Here is a 15450-nt window from a genome sequence, read left to right as displayed (position 1 = left end):
GAAGCCTATTGAGTGTGGGCAAATGCACCCCTGGTCTGTGTGTCCAGAGGATCTTTCCTGTGAGCTCTGGTGCTCACTGACTTTGCACTGAACCGTGCCATCCTGGGGAGCGTGCCGCAGGGTGTCCTTGTGAGATTGTGTAAGCCAAGACCTGGAGTTCAGGCTTTTGCAGTCTGCAGCTGCCAGCAGAGGCATTATTTCTGCATCTGAGCACTAACAGGGTGTTCCTGCTCCAGTCCGTGAGGACAGTGGCTGTTCCCCATTCTTCAGAGCTGCTTTTCATTCCAGTGTGCTTCTCTCCCTGAGGCTGTTCCCTGCTCGCTGACTATAACCCCAGAATAACCCTCTGGCTCTGGGCTCGTGTGCTGTACCTGCCTCAGCACACATGCAGGCTGCCCAGACAGCTCACCCCAGATGACCCAAGCACAAGCCTGCCGTGCATAGTGTCCCAGAACGAAGCCAGAGCACCCAAAGCTCTTGTCAGGGTTTCTAAGAGGGTGCAGAGAGGTGAAATGGGCTCCGTTTTCATGCTGCCATCTCCCTTGAGGAGATGTGTCTGCACAAAGCCTTGCAGGCAGCAGCACAGGAGCCCCCGTGCCCTGCGGAGGTGGTGCTTGAGCTCCCATCGGAGCAGCAGCGAGGGGCTAAAGCGAGTGGGAATTGCAGAGGAGGAACGTGTGTGACAGTAAATGTAAGATGAGCTCACCACCAGATACTCTCCTGTCTTCTCTATGAACATATTGTATTTACTCATATGCTTGCTCACCCTCCTCCTCCGGCAGAGAATGAGCAGTGGAGTCCCTGTGCAATTGAAGCCTGCTGCTTAGGACAGAGCTCATGGTCACAACTACTTTGTGGTGGCAAATGGTCACTGTATAAATAATAATACTGTATAAATAATAATAAATAAATACTATATTTATGTGTTATGGGGACAGGGCATCCTCAGGGCTCTGCAGAACTGGAGCAAAGATGTGGTTTAAATTGCTCTGATCCCTGGCAGAGGCCATGTCATTGGCTCCAGTCCCCCACATGCAGCAGGACCAGTCTCAGCTGATGTCTGCTGTGTCCTCCTGGGAGTCCAAACCATGTGCTCAAGAGCAATCCCCAGACCTGTCTGGCAGCCCCCAGGGTCCTCAGAGCTATGGGTGAAGGCAGGGTTATGGGATGCTGGGATGGAGCTGGGAATCATGCTGCCTTCAAAATCCTCAGCTTGAGCGTAGATTAAATGCAGCTCCTGCTGTGCAGGATCGTCTCCTTAGCAAATCTTCACTCATCTTCTCCTACCTGGCAGAGCCCAGGTTTTCCCAGGGGAAACTGCAAACCCCTTGAATGTGTTGCCTTTTTAAAAATTAACCTACTTTCCATGTGGATTTCTGGCTCCTTTCCCCCACTGTTTGCATGATTAACTCTGCTCAGCGCCCTTTCAAACATGACTTTCCCTTCTAAATCCCACTGTGCAGAAGCAAATTGGTTGCAGGGAGGGTTTATCTTTTTTGATTGAAATTTTGTTTGACCTGAGCTTTCAGTAAGTGCTTTGCCTGCTCTGGATGGATCCTGCTTTTTCTTTCCCAACTAATTTTAGATTTACCTGGGCTAGAGCTGTGTGAAAGGATGACCTTCTTACCACCAACAGAGCCATTCCCCTCCTGGCTCAACTGAGACAACACCTTTCAGCAAGTGCTTCCTTAGCACAAGGGGAAAAGGGAGAAAGAGAAATCAAGCGATGCTTTAGCTCCCTCTGTTCCCCTTCCTCCTCCTCTCCGCATCCGGAGATCAGACCCGATGGGTTGCATCTAGGATTGCTGGCAATGAGTAGCCATAGCCATTAGCATGGCTAGTTTTAATATTTTTAATGTAACATGAGCTAGATCAGGGGATTATCTCCTCTGCAGCTCATACAGGTCATGCCTGGAATTTCCCAGCTCCCGGTGCTGCCTGTGCAGGCAGCACATCACGGGGCCTCATTGTGGCTGGCATTCCCTGCTGTGCCCTGCCTGGTGCCTGCAGCACATCACAGGGGCTCATTGTGGCTGGCATTCCCTGCTGTGCCCTGCCGGTGCCAGGGTTTCTTTGTGGGCTGCAGGAGCAGATGGTGGCAGGGGTGTGCACACTTCTCATGAAAAAAGCAAAAGTCAGAACCCACTCCCCCAAACTGAGAGAATTCAACTATTTTTAAACGTGACCACTTGTTTCCATGCTCTCAGTGGTTTTCCCCTTTGTTCTCCTTTTCCCATTCCATTATCTTTCTCCCTCCACCACATGGTAAATCACTGCTGGATCCGAGTTGTATCTCCCAAGTTTATTTCCATGGTGAGATGAGCGTGAAACAGTCAAACAGACAATGGCACGTGCCAGACATCTGCTTAACAGCACCTGCCAACAAGCTGAAAACTGCCCATCTGGAAAGAGCCTGCACTTGCTGACCATTCACTTCGGCTCTGAATATCCCTGGACTTAATGTACTTTAGACTTTGGTGATCCTGAGCTCTGAGTTGTAGAAATAAGGTTTTCTCAATGAACCACAGACAAAAGAAACTGAATTCTGTGGCTGTCCCTAGCTGACAGCACAGGGATTTGCTCAGCTTTGCTAAGCTATGCTTGGCAAGGAGAAGTCTGGCTCTTAAACCTGGGCACTCCAGCTGCCTGGCGAGTGAGTGGCCAGGAGTCACAGTCAGGTTCCTACAGTGTGGTTAAAAGCCTTCTTACCAAATGAAAGCCAAAGCAGCAAAGGAGGGCACAGAGATGGGGAGGAAAGGATGTCTGTCACTCCTCACGCCCTTGTCTGTTCCTCTCATGGGTTGTGGTTGACTGCAGAGGTTTAAGTCTGGGGCACTGAGGGATTGTCTCATTTCAGAAACACTGTGACAGACAGAAGGCAAACCTGAGGATCCGCTTCAAGCCATCGCTCTTCCAGCACGTGGGAACCCACTCCTCCTTGGCTGGGAAGATACAGAAGCTGAAGGTGGGTACCAGCTGCCTGTCCAAGCTGCAGATGTGGCCTTTGTGCCAGGCCTGGCCTGCAGGCACTGAGGAACTGGCTGCTTTTGGGGTGGGGGAATCAGTGACAGCAACTGGTGGTGGCTGGATTTCTGTGCAGTGGTTGTGGTTTATTCTGATTTACAGTGAGCTCATGTAGCTCCTGCTTCTGAGAATGGCAGTGACATGTACCAGGGGTCACTGCAAACGTGTAAGTCCTGGCTGCCCATCCTGAGTGCCAGACTATGGTTCATGCAATTGATTTCAGAGCCTCTACTGGAAAACCCTGGAGACAGGCCTCCTGGGTTGGGTTGACTTCCTTCCTACCCCACTCCTTGGTCCTGGGGTTTGCTGAGAGGTGAACTAGAGCTCTCTATGTAAGAGCTTAAATTGTGTGTGTGTGTTTAAATATCAACACAGCTATATGTGCTGGACCCATAGACACACACAGACACCAGTTGTGTGCTCAATCCTCTGTCTGCCTGATCCCCAGGTAATTGTATGGTGTAATCCAGTTTGTATCAGAACCCATCAGGCTGTGTAATCCAATCATTATATGCTGTTAGCCTCACAGCCACCTTCTCCTCAGGTGTAAGGGCTGTTTGCAGCGCTCCTGGGGCAGGGATGCTTGGATGATGAAGGGCTCTTTGGTGCTGGATTAGACTGAAGAGCAGCGATGCTTCTCTGTGCTGCCCCTACTGACATTGTGTCCTCCTGGGATCCAGTCACGCATTGCCTTGTCTGGTGCCTTTCCCACATCACTTCCATCCCTCATCATTCTGTGCTGTGCAAATAGAGAGCTTTTAATTCACAGCACCTTGTTGCTGGAGCCTGTGTTCCTCCTGGGTGAGAGCAGCTCACGACCCTTTTCTGCCTCTTTGCTTTGTTCCCACCAAGGACAAGGACTTTGGCAAGCAGGCCCTGCGCAAAGAGCACGTGAACCCTCCCGCGGAGGTGAGCACCAGCCTGAAAACCTACCAGCACTTCACCTTGGAGAAGGCTTACCTGCGGGAGGACTTCTTCTGGGCCTTCACTCCCACTGCCGGAGACTTCATCAGATTCAGATTCTTCAAACCCCTCCGCATTGAAAGGCCAGTGCTTGGGGGAGGTCAATGGGGTTGGGCCAGGGACAGCCTGGAGCATGCAGGGATGCTTTCCTTTTGCTCTTTCGGCTCATGTTGAAAGTTTTGCCTGTCTCCTGCTTGGCGGCCCAGGAGGAGGAAGTGGTGCTTTTCCAGGGGGATAATAACTTGACCCTGTTTTGGTGGGGCCATATTTGCTGGAGCTCTTTGCTTTCCTGCTCTTGCGAGCAATCCATGCTGTATCTAACCTGGTGCAGAAGGTCTCCTTCCAAGCCATGTGCTTGAGGCCGTTTTGGGAAGGCCCTGTTAGGGTGAGCGGTCTGAACATCCAGCTGGGGTGAAAGCCTTCGTGTCAGCCCTTGCTCAGTGTGGCTTTGGTCTCTGTCACAGGTTCTTCTTCCGCAGCGGGAACATCGAGCACCCAGAAGACAAACTCCTCAATACGACTGTGGAGGTTTTGCCGTTTGACGTAAGTGTTTTGTTGAGGATGGAGCTGGGGGTGGAGTGGGAAGCACAAGAGGTTTGAGAGAAGGGAACTGCTTAGAGCCGTCAGGAAAATCTTTACAAGACTCAAATGCCTTTGAGAGGTGCTGCTGGGGGGTCACGCTTGGTGTGGTACCACCTCGGGAGCAGCGATGCTGTGCTGAGCCATCACTATGGGAGCCATCCCTGCCTACAGAGGGAATGCTGGATGGGGGGGACGGCTGCGGCAGAGGGAATGGAGCCAGGATGGTGCAAGGAAAGCAGCAGCATGAGGGCATCAGACGTCCTCTTGTTTTGCAGCATGAGGTGTCAGGCAATTGGACAAGGTGCTGGTGAGGGCAGCTCCGGGGTTGCTGCCGTTGCCTGGAGCTTTTGAGCTGTTCTTGCTATGGCCTTGCACAATGCTCCTCTCCTTCCCACAGAGCCTGCAGTCAGATAAGGAAGCCTTGCAGGAGGGAAGAGGTGCAGTGTTCAAATACCGCAGGACACCGGATGGCTACATCCAGATAGGTACAGCAGGGTGCGGGGTGGTCAACTGCCCACAGGGTTTGATAACACAGCCCCTAGCCTCACCCTCCAGGGAACCAAGACCCTCAGTGCTGCTCATTTGGCGAAGAGTTATTTCTGCTTGTCAGGAGCCAGGTTGGAACAGGATTTAATTGTCATTTCCTCTCCTCCACTGCTCTCCTTCCCCTCTTGGAGCAGGTGTCCTCTTCAGGTAGTTTTCAGCCCTATATTTCTGCCTGTCTCTGCTCAGAGCTGGGACCAAATTACTCAGATTATCCATTTGCCTGATCTGCTGTTAAAAACCTTCACCCCAGGCAAGTTCACACCCTCCCTCCACAGCCTGTGTCAATGCTCACAACACTTGAAGCTTGGACTTTGTCTCCTGCTACCTGAGCTTGTCTTAGTGCTTGCCATACCCTTGGGCAAGAACAAGTCATTGCAGCCTATAGGGAAATGCTGGTGCATGGTAAAGCTAAGACTTGTTCTTGCTAAGACTTCTTATTTTAAATAGACAAAGTCCCTGGCTTTCTGCCACTTCACATTCCTCTGCAGTGCTGTCTGGTTTCTTCCAGTTACATTTAAACCAAAAAGAGTGAACGCACAACTGAAAATGGAACATTATCTCCATGGCGTAGATACTGAACCAACATTTGTCTCTTACAGGACCATGCCGTCCCACTCTGCCCCGTTCCTGTAAGCAGTGATGTGTAGCAAAATACTCCCCATTTTGCTTTGTTTAGTTGATTTTTTGCCCCTTTAAGTATAGCATTTTGCACTGTATTGATGTCCACATTGATGGTTTTCAGCCCATCTTGTGATGGGGAGCTGCGGGCAGGGGGCTGCTACAGTTATTTGTGGTCCCCTTGGATGGGGGTTGGATGCGAGGAGTTTGCCCCTGTGTCACCCCTGTGCTGTCCCCACCAGGCTCCTTCTCCAAAGGCATTGCAGAGGGCGAGGTGGACCCATCCTTCGGGCCACTGGAGGCCATCAGGCTGTCCATCCAGACTGACTCCCCAGTGTGGATCATCTTGAGCGAGGTAAGGCAGGCTCCATCACCAGCGGGGTGCCCTGGGGCTCCTGCCCTGCTCCCCCTGATCCCGGCCCTCTCCGCTCACAGATTTTCATCAAGAAGGTGGAGTGACCCGGCCTGCAGAAGGGTGGATGGACACACATGGATCCCGTCCTGCTCTCTCCCCTCCCGCTCCCTCCTCCTGGGGCACCTCACTCGGGGGCAAGGACAGCGCAGCATCGCCATCCTTGGCCTGAGCTGCGGGGCCAGGACATCGCCTGCTCCAGAGGAGGAGCAGAACCAGGCAAACCCCAGTATCGGGAGCAGAGGGCGATGCCCCTCATGGGTGCAGCTGCTGAGCTCAGGCCACACGGACACAGGGGTTTAGGGTCAGGATGAGTGCTGGTAAGTGTGGGAACAAAAAGCACCTTGAGCCCAGGACAGGGCCACCTCTGGCTGTACTTGGGGCACTTGGGTACCTTGAGTCCCACTGGCTGACCCCATGGGTGCGCTGGGATGGAGACGGGCAGGGACCAAGGTCTTCCTTGAACAGTCCTGGCCACAGCTGAGGATTAAGTGGGGGTGAAAACTTGATCCTCCTTCAGCAGAGGAGGAATGAATCCGAAGGGGTTGGAGCTACGAGTATGGCAGGGAAAGCAAAAAGAACTATGAAATACACCACACTGTGCCTGCCAGCATTGAACACAGCCCCTTCACTCACAGTGAAGTCTCCAGTGTCTTCATGCCTTGAGATTGAGTGCAGAAACCATGGTTTTTAAAAGAATTGTTTCAGTTATTGACTGGTGTGATTGGTTTTTTTTGGGGGGGAAGAAAATAAAGCAGAAGTAGCCCAGTTCAGAACTAGTAGGGATTGGTGTAAATCCCTCTGTCTCTTCAGCTATACACTGGAATGCATTATACTACTTTCATGTGCTGTATTTTTTATTATTGGATACATTTGATTTTTCAAGTACATCTCTATATAAATATATAAAATAATGTGCACTGTAATAAAAGCTAAGTTTAAAGCTTTGGTGCTGCGGTGACAGTCACTTGTGGCAGGGAGGCACCTGCTCTGGCTCTGTCCTCCAGGGGACTGGTAGGTATCCCTGGGGACCAGGGACCAGATGTTGCCCCTAAACCCTAAATAAAGCTGTTGCTCAGCACTCATCAATAGCTGATACTGCAAAGCACTGCTCAGTCCTCAGCCACCTTTGGAAAGCACAGGTGATTTCTACTTAGAAAAGGGATTTATTTTTCTGTATAACCGTGGTGTGATCCTTCAGCATCCATCAGTACAGCAGTAAGGAGGAGTGACAACAGGGAGTGAAGTTACAGGTTAATCCGTGCTCTGTGGGGCAGAGCCAAAGGTGTTAGAGGTTAGCACAGTGCTACAAAACCCGGCAGTGAAGCTCATCAGCAGGAGCAGAAGCTGGACATCCTTTGCTTTCTAGAAGGGTGATTCTCTCTGAAGAGTGGAGCTCCACAAGCAGAGCAGTGCCAGCATCCACCTCCTTCAAAGGTAAGAACTGAGGAGGGTTTGGGAGAGCCAGGACCTCTCTCACCAGGCACTGAGGTGCTGGAGGGGCTGCACCAGCACTGCCATCCATGGGGAGCAGCAGGGAAGCAGGAAGTGTGCCAGGAGCCCGGCCACCACCAGCCCCAGCAGCATCCACAGCACCCAGGCACTGGCATACAATGGGCCCAATCTGCACAGGGAGAAAACGCCATCAGACACCACCAACAGACCCAGGGTATGAAGCATAGAGCACCCTCCTGAGCCAGGGAAGAGGTCCCAAGCACATAGAGAGGAGGAGAAGGATGTAAACCTGCCTTTGGTCCCACCTGTGGTAAGGAAACCTGCCCCAGGGCTGCATCCCACAGCCCCAGCTGGGTACTCACTGTCCCTGTGCAGCCGCAGCGTATCCCAGGAAGTACCTGAAGCAGGTGTAGAGGTAGAGCAGCCCACACACCACAGCCACAGCTGTGGGGAGGTGGGACCAAGTCCTGATGGGGCAGAGCATCCCCAGAGGGATTTCTCAGTTGCTACCAGCAGCTTTATGCACATTGGGGTTGGGCACCCTTCGGTCTGTATGGGCAAAGGGGACTGCATTCCCCAAGTAACAGTTTCATGGGTACAGAAAGGACATGCCTGAGACACAGTGGGATTTAAACTGGGCTTTTTGCTTTGTGCATGTTGTGATTCATCCCTGTTATCTTGATGGAAGAAGACTGCAGCAACCCAGAGGAGCAAGATGAAGATTGGGAAGTACTCTGAGCAATTCACCCTGGTGAGAAGCAGAGATGAGAGTTAAAAGCACATCCTCATATATAGCACATGCACAGGTAGAGCTTCCTTAGCAGTATTCAGGGAGCTCATGCTGTAAGAGGGAACCTTCTGCCAGATCAAACTCAGCAGAATGCAACTTGTAGCCAGGTCCTTCCTTTCCTCTTTCCTTCCTCCCCATGTCACTCCTCAAATGTTTCCCATACACAGGCAAGGACACGCAGCTGTTTAGTTCAGGATTTAGTGCCATGCTTGAGCTACCCTTCAAACCAGCTCCAGCCAATTGCTTCCAACTGCTTAGGAAACAGAATGACTGAGATGAAAGATGGAATCTGGTGCTTGCTGGAAGCTGAAGTGATCTGTGAACACTTCCAGTCTAGCTCCAGCATTGCTCTCTCCATTGGAACAGAGCAGAAAGAATCAGCCTCAGCCCTGATGTTCACAGGACAAAACCTACAACATCCTTGTGGCTGATTCTGCCAGCAAGGCCCTTTGCTGTAGTTTAACAGCAACAACATACAAGCAAATATTAGGGTAGTAATTTGGAGGCAGCCTTAATATTAAGCTTAATGATTATAATGCATTAATGCACCTCTTTCACACAGCCACTAATTTGTAATGGGGCTGCCTCTTGCAGTGCCAGAAGGAGGATTGTCATGGATGGACAGAAACACTGCAGCCAAAGCGACGAATCACCCTCAGACCTCTACACACAAAGCATTTAAAAACCATAATTTACAATACCTAGTATCAGTGGTAGCAAGTTGTCATGGGTTCAGCCGTGGCAGTCATTTTTCTCCTTCTTGTAGCTGGTGCAGTGCTGTGTTTTGACTTCTGGGCTGGGAACAGTTGCTTGATAGCGAGTATGTTTTGAGGGTGTTTTTGTTCAAGGCCTTTTCTGAGCCTCATGCTCTGCCAGGGAGGAGGGGAGGCCGGGAGGAAGGAGAGACAGGACACCTGACCCAGGCTAGCCAATGAGGTATTCCATAGCATAGCACGTGATGCCCAGGATGCATACTGGGAGAGAGAGCTGGAGAGGTGGAGCTCTAGAGGAAAATGGAGGAGGGAGCACGCGGTGCTCGGCCGGGCAGGGTGAAGTGAGTTATGGGTCGGTGGCTGGTGGGGGGTTGTATTCTTTTCGCTTGTTATTGGCTGTATCATTATTATTTGTAGTAGTAATGGCAGTAGTGATTTGTGTTATGCCTTAGCAATTAAACCGTTCTTATCTCAATCCGTGGGGGCTACATTCTTTGGATTCTCCTTCCTAACTCTCCGGGAGTTGGGGGAGCAAGGGGGTAGTGAGTGAGAGTACTGTGAGGTTTTGGTTTAAACCACGACACAAGTGAAAAGGTGATTTGAGGGTGACTTCAGTCTTTCCCAGTAGTGACACTTGATTCAAGTCACCTCTAGATTCACCACAGAGAAGTCAAAGTCTTACCGAGCTTTGAAGATCTGCTCAAATTCAGGGTGACCTGTTGTCCTGGGAGGGGAGATCCTGTACTGCCACCGGGCATGGATCACCTGCAGTGCAAAATAGGCTGTGAAAAGAAAGAACACAGAAGGGTAACAGTCCAGCAGCGCTGTATTTAGCCAAGCTTTACCTAGCCTGGGATCAAACAAGTGGTTAGAAGAAAAGAGCTAGCACTGCCTAGGTTCATAGCTCACACTGTCACACACAACCTGGAACAAATGTGCCAACAGACGTACTTGAAACTACTGATGTTTCAAGTATTGAGGTGCACCGCTACATTGCTGCCTCTGAAAATGAGAATTTTCATGTAGGAGACAAATGCCTTATAAAACCAGTCACCTTGGTGGCAGTGGCAGCCCGCCATGAGTGAGTCATTCGAATTAGCAAGGTCCTAATGCAGCAGCGTTTCCAGAGCACTGAACAGGGAACCAGGCGACAAGGAATGCCTTGTGGACTGTCTCATTCTAACAAAGAAGATAAAAGAACAGCAGGATAGAGAAGAGAAAGTAGGGACAGATGCTGCAAGATTAAAGACAAGACAGATACAACTATTTAATGCTCTCAGGGTCTTGTCCCAGTCATTGCTCAAGAAATGGACTGAGTTAAGTTACTGCGTCAATGCATAGCCCTGGCTTGTGGCATAAGCCCAGCTGTACCGGGCAATGATCTATCCTGCTTGATACCAACTGCATCATCTCTTATGCTTAGGGCTAACAATAGAAATATATATATATAAAATAAAACACCTCCCCCCCCCCCCCCCCGGGAGGAGCAAGAGCCTTTCGGAGATGGCTAGCTGTCCTCCAAACCTGCTGCAGGGGTGAAGCATGAAGGATGAAGAATCACCCTCAAATCAGCTTCTCAGAACGAGGAGTTGAAAAACCCACACTGCATGAACCTTCTCAGCATGGACTTCCCAGGAACAGAGTTCAACCTCCTCTGCAGAGTCTTTCAGACCAGTTTTCTGTGATTCATGTCTCCAGGTTAAATGCCTCTATAGGCTCCCATGTGGCTCACACGGGCTGAGCACTCCCTGCACTTTGCTCCTCAGCCAGACCTTCATTCTCTCTTTGATTATGTCCACAAACTTGGCAAATCATCTTGTAGCTGCTGTCTGCCACATCTGAATGAACCTGGCAAACGAGCTCTTTGTTTGTCACATTGCATAAGCTGTATTTATTTTCTTTGAAGCCACAAGAAAGAGGAAAAAACCCACCTAAACTTTGGTTCTGCTCTGTTATAGCATTCAATACAGGGTAGGGGTGTGCACCACAGGGCACTAAGCTCAGAGCTTTGCTAGGCTGAGCATAACTAAATTAGAAAAGAAAATAGCTACTTGAAAGAAGGTGGAAAGTGTGAGCTCCCAGAAAACAGGAAGAAAACTAAAACTCAACCAACACTGTACTAAGTGTACTGATCAAACCAAGCAGCCTACATCAGGATGGGATGGAAGAGGATCTGTACGTACAGCACCCGTCACGTTTCAGTGCTCTGCCTTCTCGGAATGAACCTCAGATCTGTACTCACGTACAGAGCATCATTTCAAAATACACAAGAAAAGCCACTGCACAGCTCTGACTCAAGGTGACATTGGCACACATAGTTCATACTGACCAGGGGGAAAGGAAACACAGTATTTTGTAACTGCTTCTTCACTTCCCATGCAGAGACCATTAACACAGGGCTACTTCACCCAATTTAATATAGATAAGAGGGTGCTTGCGATTTATCTGCTGGCTTCACACCTATGCATGGTTTGCATAGCATGAAAGATAAATGCCTAAGGCTTCAACCTGTAAAAAACCACCTGAAGCTCTCATAAAACAAATGTATTTGAGACAAAACTGCTATCCAGGGATTTGTTACTGAGGGTTTCCCAGTGGAAAGGGCTTAGCGGCATTTCCATAACTCAGTTTCAGTTTCTCTTCCTGTCTTCCCTTTGCACACTAACACTCCCTCCATGCCCACTTAGTAACAAACAGAATTCATATGACTAAAGTATCTTCCATTTCCAGTCACAGATACTTCTCTGTAAATTGTTTGAGGGGAAATTACTGATAACTCAGAAATCTCGAGCTCTCTTCTTCAAGGAGTCTGTGTTTTAAATAATGCTTATATTAAGAGATGGATCATCTGATGGCTAAAAATACCTCAAGGCTGCTCAGATTCACATCCATTTGTAAGCAGAGGTGTGATAGCTCTACAGGGAATTAACTCAGTAATTAAAAACCCCACAAACCAACCTTGCCTTGTTGAAATGGGAAGATTTTAGTAAAATGGGGGCTCTGTCCCCACCCCAAGCAGAAGGAATGTCCCCTTCCATGACGCTCCTGAAGCCCAGGGTGGAGAGGCCTTTGCCCAAAGGACCTACAATTAAACACAAGAGGTAGACAAAGTTTGGCTATTGCTAAGAGGTCTAAACCAAACCCATCAATGGAAATGACAAGAAGTTTCTCTGAAGAAGTCTATGTCTGATTCTGACCAGAAGGGGTTTTGCACTATATTCCAAATTACTGTGTGCTGTCAAATCACCCTGTTATCTGCTCTGTGCAGCTGAGCTGTATAAACACATAATAGCATTGGTCACAGAGAAATACATAGGCTTTTCTATAGACATACAATATGTTTGCACACTGATCTCTTCATCAGCATATGTATTAACCTGCCTTTGTTTTAGCACCTCCAACCACTCTTAAGTTACAAATTACCTGCCAAAATTCAATCACAGAAAATACTTTGAATACATTCTACTGCTGAAATTGGTTTACATTTAAAAGTAAAACTTAAATCTCATTTCCTTCTAGGATGTTTTCTTCTGTATGAAGACAGGCTGAGAAAGTTGGGGCTGTTCAGCCTGGAGAAGGCTGCTTGGAGACCTCATAGCAGCCTTCCAGTATCTGAAGGGGGCCTACAGGGATGCTAGGGAGGGACTATTCATTAGGGACTGTAGTGATAGGACAAGGGGTAACGGGTTGAAACTTAAACAGCAGAGGTTTAGACTGGATATAAGGAAGAAATTCTTTACTGTTAGGGTGGTGAGGCACTGGAATGGGTTGCCCAGGGAAACTGTGAATGCTCCATCCCTGGCAGTGTTCAAGGCCAGCTTGGACAGAGCCTTGGGTGATACAGTTTAGTGTGAGGTGTCCCTGCCCATGGCAGGGGGTTAGAACTGGATGATCTTAAGGTCTTTTCCAACCCTAACTATTCTATGACTCTATCCTACCTTTGAGGTTTGCGGATCATTTCAATCCCTATTGAGTAACGGGCATCCACAGACACAATACTTCTGCCATGAACAGCCAAACATTTGCATCTTTAAACCAACTTTTACTCTACAGAGACTCCAAGCAAAACACAGGAACCAAGTTCCACAAAGCTTAATACAATTAACTTAATAGTACCTAGCATTATAGAAAGGACATTTACCTTCCTCCAGGACTCCCGAAACTGTGACTGTGGCCAGCAAGTCCATCTGATGCCTCATGTTGCTGATGGTGGCCCAAACCCCAGGCAGATGTGATGGGTCCAGCTGCTCCCCAGCCATCTCTGCAGGACAGCACTGGGCCTATGGTGTTCCTCTGCAGCAGCACGTGTTTCCATCTCCACGCCTTAACTCTCTCCACATCACAGTTTCCCAAAGCAGTCACCAGGTGATTTCAGGCCACTGCTTTTTGCTGAACCACAGAACAGCAGAAGTTCTGCATGCACAAACGGAGAATTCCTTCCAGTTATATTTACTGACTTCGTACTGAGATTGAGTTCTACAGTGCTGGCAATGGAAAGATAACCGGGTACTTTTCAGCCCTTTTGCTGCTAGTTTTCATCAGCTCTGAAGCATCTACATTGTGTGTGAGCTTGTAAAAATTATTAACAAGCATTTACAACCTAATGGCTTGACTTTCTGCTCCTACTCCAAGTAATGGAGTTGATCACATGGAAGGTTTCTCTAGACTCCAGCTGAAGTAGCTTAATTCTGTTACTGGATTCTGACTTTTTAAAAGAGTTTTCACATCTTTTATCCCATTAATACTGTAAGTTTACCAGCTAAAAGTATGGTTGTTTCCTGGCACTCAGTCACCTACTTTAGTTTTCTGCTGTTGTTACAGTTCTACCATACGAACTTTTTCCTGGCTAACATGCAAACTGAAACTTCTCAGTTCCAAATGGAAGGCAGGAGAGGATGTAGAAACACGTGGACTCTCAAAAACACTGCCCTGACAGGAGAACTGTAAAATGTAAAATCTGAAAACCAGCAATATTTGAACCATGAGTAACTTTTTGCCCCACTCCACAAAAGCAAAATACACATCAGTTCAAAAAGTTACCATGTTTTGGAGCAACTTTATATGGGTAAAGCTATTCTGACTTTGAAGTTTTTAAAGCCAAAAAGGAGAAGAAAGGCATCAGTCACAAACAACTAACATTTCCTTTAGTTTTGGTGAAAAGAGGGCACAGGACATGGTTGAGCCACTGCATTTCTCTGTGTACAGTCCCACCCAAAACCTCAGTGTAGAATTCGTGCACAAAACCGACAAGTAGTGACCAAGCCTCCAGTTTTTCCTGTGAGATGCATCAAGTTTGTTCTCCTGGTTTGGCTCTTCACCACCTCAGTGATCATGTCGAAAACCTAACTCAAATAGACAACTGCACACTTTCTGTAAAAAAAGCCATGCATGTAAATAGCAAAACTGCTCCCTTTCTCTGCAAAACACTCCTATGATGGGACTTCAGATCCTCCAAGCTGCTAACAGACCCAGACTGAAATAGAAATAAAGCAATGAACCTTAACAGAATCTGTCAGTGACCAAAGATTTCATCTGGGGATGAGTCAGAGGGGAAATGCCACCAGCAATCTACTTGTGCTCACACCATTTCAGCAAACAATCCAGGCTTTAGAAAGTATTTCCACTGCAGATTTACATTTGCCTCAGGAAAAGCACTAACATCAAGCACTATATAAATAAATAAATCTGCTTCTGAGCTGAGACTCCTTAAAATCTTCGGAAAAACCATATATAAAACTCCAATACGGGACAGTTTCACTTAACACTAAATACAAGGCAGCAGTTTTAAGGGGACAATAAAACGAAAGCTATAAAGTATATAAACTTCACAGTTGCCCACAACCAAGCAGCAGCTTGTCCTAGTATTGCTAATTATTATTACACTTAGTTCTTTATAAGCTCCTGAAGTTACAGGTCCCCTCCTGCCCCCAAACACCACTCAGAACTTGTAGAATAGGAATATGCTCAAGCCAGAAAGTCAGGGTGCGCTTTGTGGGGAAATCAGAAGGCTGGGGCTTTACACAGAGCAGCTGTATAAAATACCAGCTCCAATGCTTGGAGAATGATTCTTCAGTGTTTGAAACTGATTAAACTTCTTATTCCATAGGGGAATGCTTGAAATCATAGTAACATGTAAACCAAATACAGCCTTTGCAAGAAAAGCATGTGACATGCTGCAAATTCTTTATCACTACTGCTAAATCTGTGGTTGGAGAGATTGGATGACTAGATATCATCTGTTAAAAGGTGCACTAGACAAACAGGAAACACTACATACAAGGAAGTGAATTCTTGGGTCTGCTGCAGGTGGTATGATTCACTACAAGAACTGCTTTGAAATGCTCAGT

The 15450-nt window shown here is 48.2% G+C and overlaps 2 protein-coding genes across 2 annotated transcripts in view; one reads left to right on the top strand and one right to left on the bottom strand.

Annotated features, from left to right (window-relative positions):
• The window catches only part of MGAT4B (alpha-1,3-mannosyl-glycoprotein 4-beta-N-acetylglucosaminyltransferase B), a 49577-nt gene extending 42489 nt beyond the window's left edge, over nucleotides 1–7088 (top strand). Inside the window, exons 10-15 of the mRNA XM_034066929.1 lie at nucleotides 2858–2965; nucleotides 3877–4070; nucleotides 4452–4530; nucleotides 4967–5054; nucleotides 5976–6088; nucleotides 6169–7088. Of these exons, the coding sequence (XP_033922820.1) occupies nucleotides 2858–2965; nucleotides 3877–4070; nucleotides 4452–4530; nucleotides 4967–5054; nucleotides 5976–6088; nucleotides 6169–6192 (606 nt within the window). The 3' untranslated portion in view covers nucleotides 6193–7088. The remainder of the gene's footprint in view (nucleotides 1–2857; nucleotides 2966–3876; nucleotides 4071–4451; nucleotides 4531–4966; nucleotides 5055–5975; nucleotides 6089–6168) is intronic.
• LOC101874177 (leukotriene C4 synthase) lies at nucleotides 6896–13490 on the bottom strand. The gene is made up of 5 exons (XM_005147340.3): nucleotides 13245–13490; nucleotides 9786–9885; nucleotides 8280–8348; nucleotides 7963–8046; nucleotides 6896–7769 (listed from the first exon to the last, which is right to left on the bottom strand). The coding sequence occupies exons 1-5, from the start codon at nucleotides 13360–13362 to the stop codon at nucleotides 7622–7624; spliced, it is 519 nt and encodes a 172-aa protein (XP_005147397.3). The 5' UTR covers nucleotides 13363–13490; the 3' UTR covers nucleotides 6896–7621.
• Nucleotides 13491–15450: the final 1960 nt, after the last annotated feature.

The sequence above is a fragment of the Melopsittacus undulatus genome, chromosome 10, assembly GCF_012275295.1.
Source record: "Melopsittacus undulatus isolate bMelUnd1 chromosome 10, bMelUnd1.mat.Z, whole genome shotgun sequence".
NCBI lineage: Eukaryota > Metazoa > Chordata > Aves > Psittaciformes > Psittaculidae > Melopsittacus > Melopsittacus undulatus.
This window is presented reverse-complemented; position numbering and strand designations above follow the sequence as displayed.

What these genes read in the sequence shown, in the direction of transcription:
- LOC101874177 (XM_005147340.3), bottom strand. Translation starts at nt 13,362, where the DNA reads ATGGCTGGGGAGCAGCTGGACCCATCACATCTGCCTGGGGTTTGGGCC. An exon ending in GAGCAGATCTTCAAAGCTCG is followed by an intron (nt 8,349 to 9,785) that starts GTAAGACTTTGA and finishes GCTTCTCACCAG; the next exon opens with GGTGAATTGCTCAGAGTACT. An exon ending in GCTGCGGCTGCACAGGGACA is followed by an intron (nt 7,770 to 7,962) that starts GTGAGTACCCAG and finishes CTCCCTGTGCAG; the next exon opens with ATTGGGCCCATTGTATGCCA.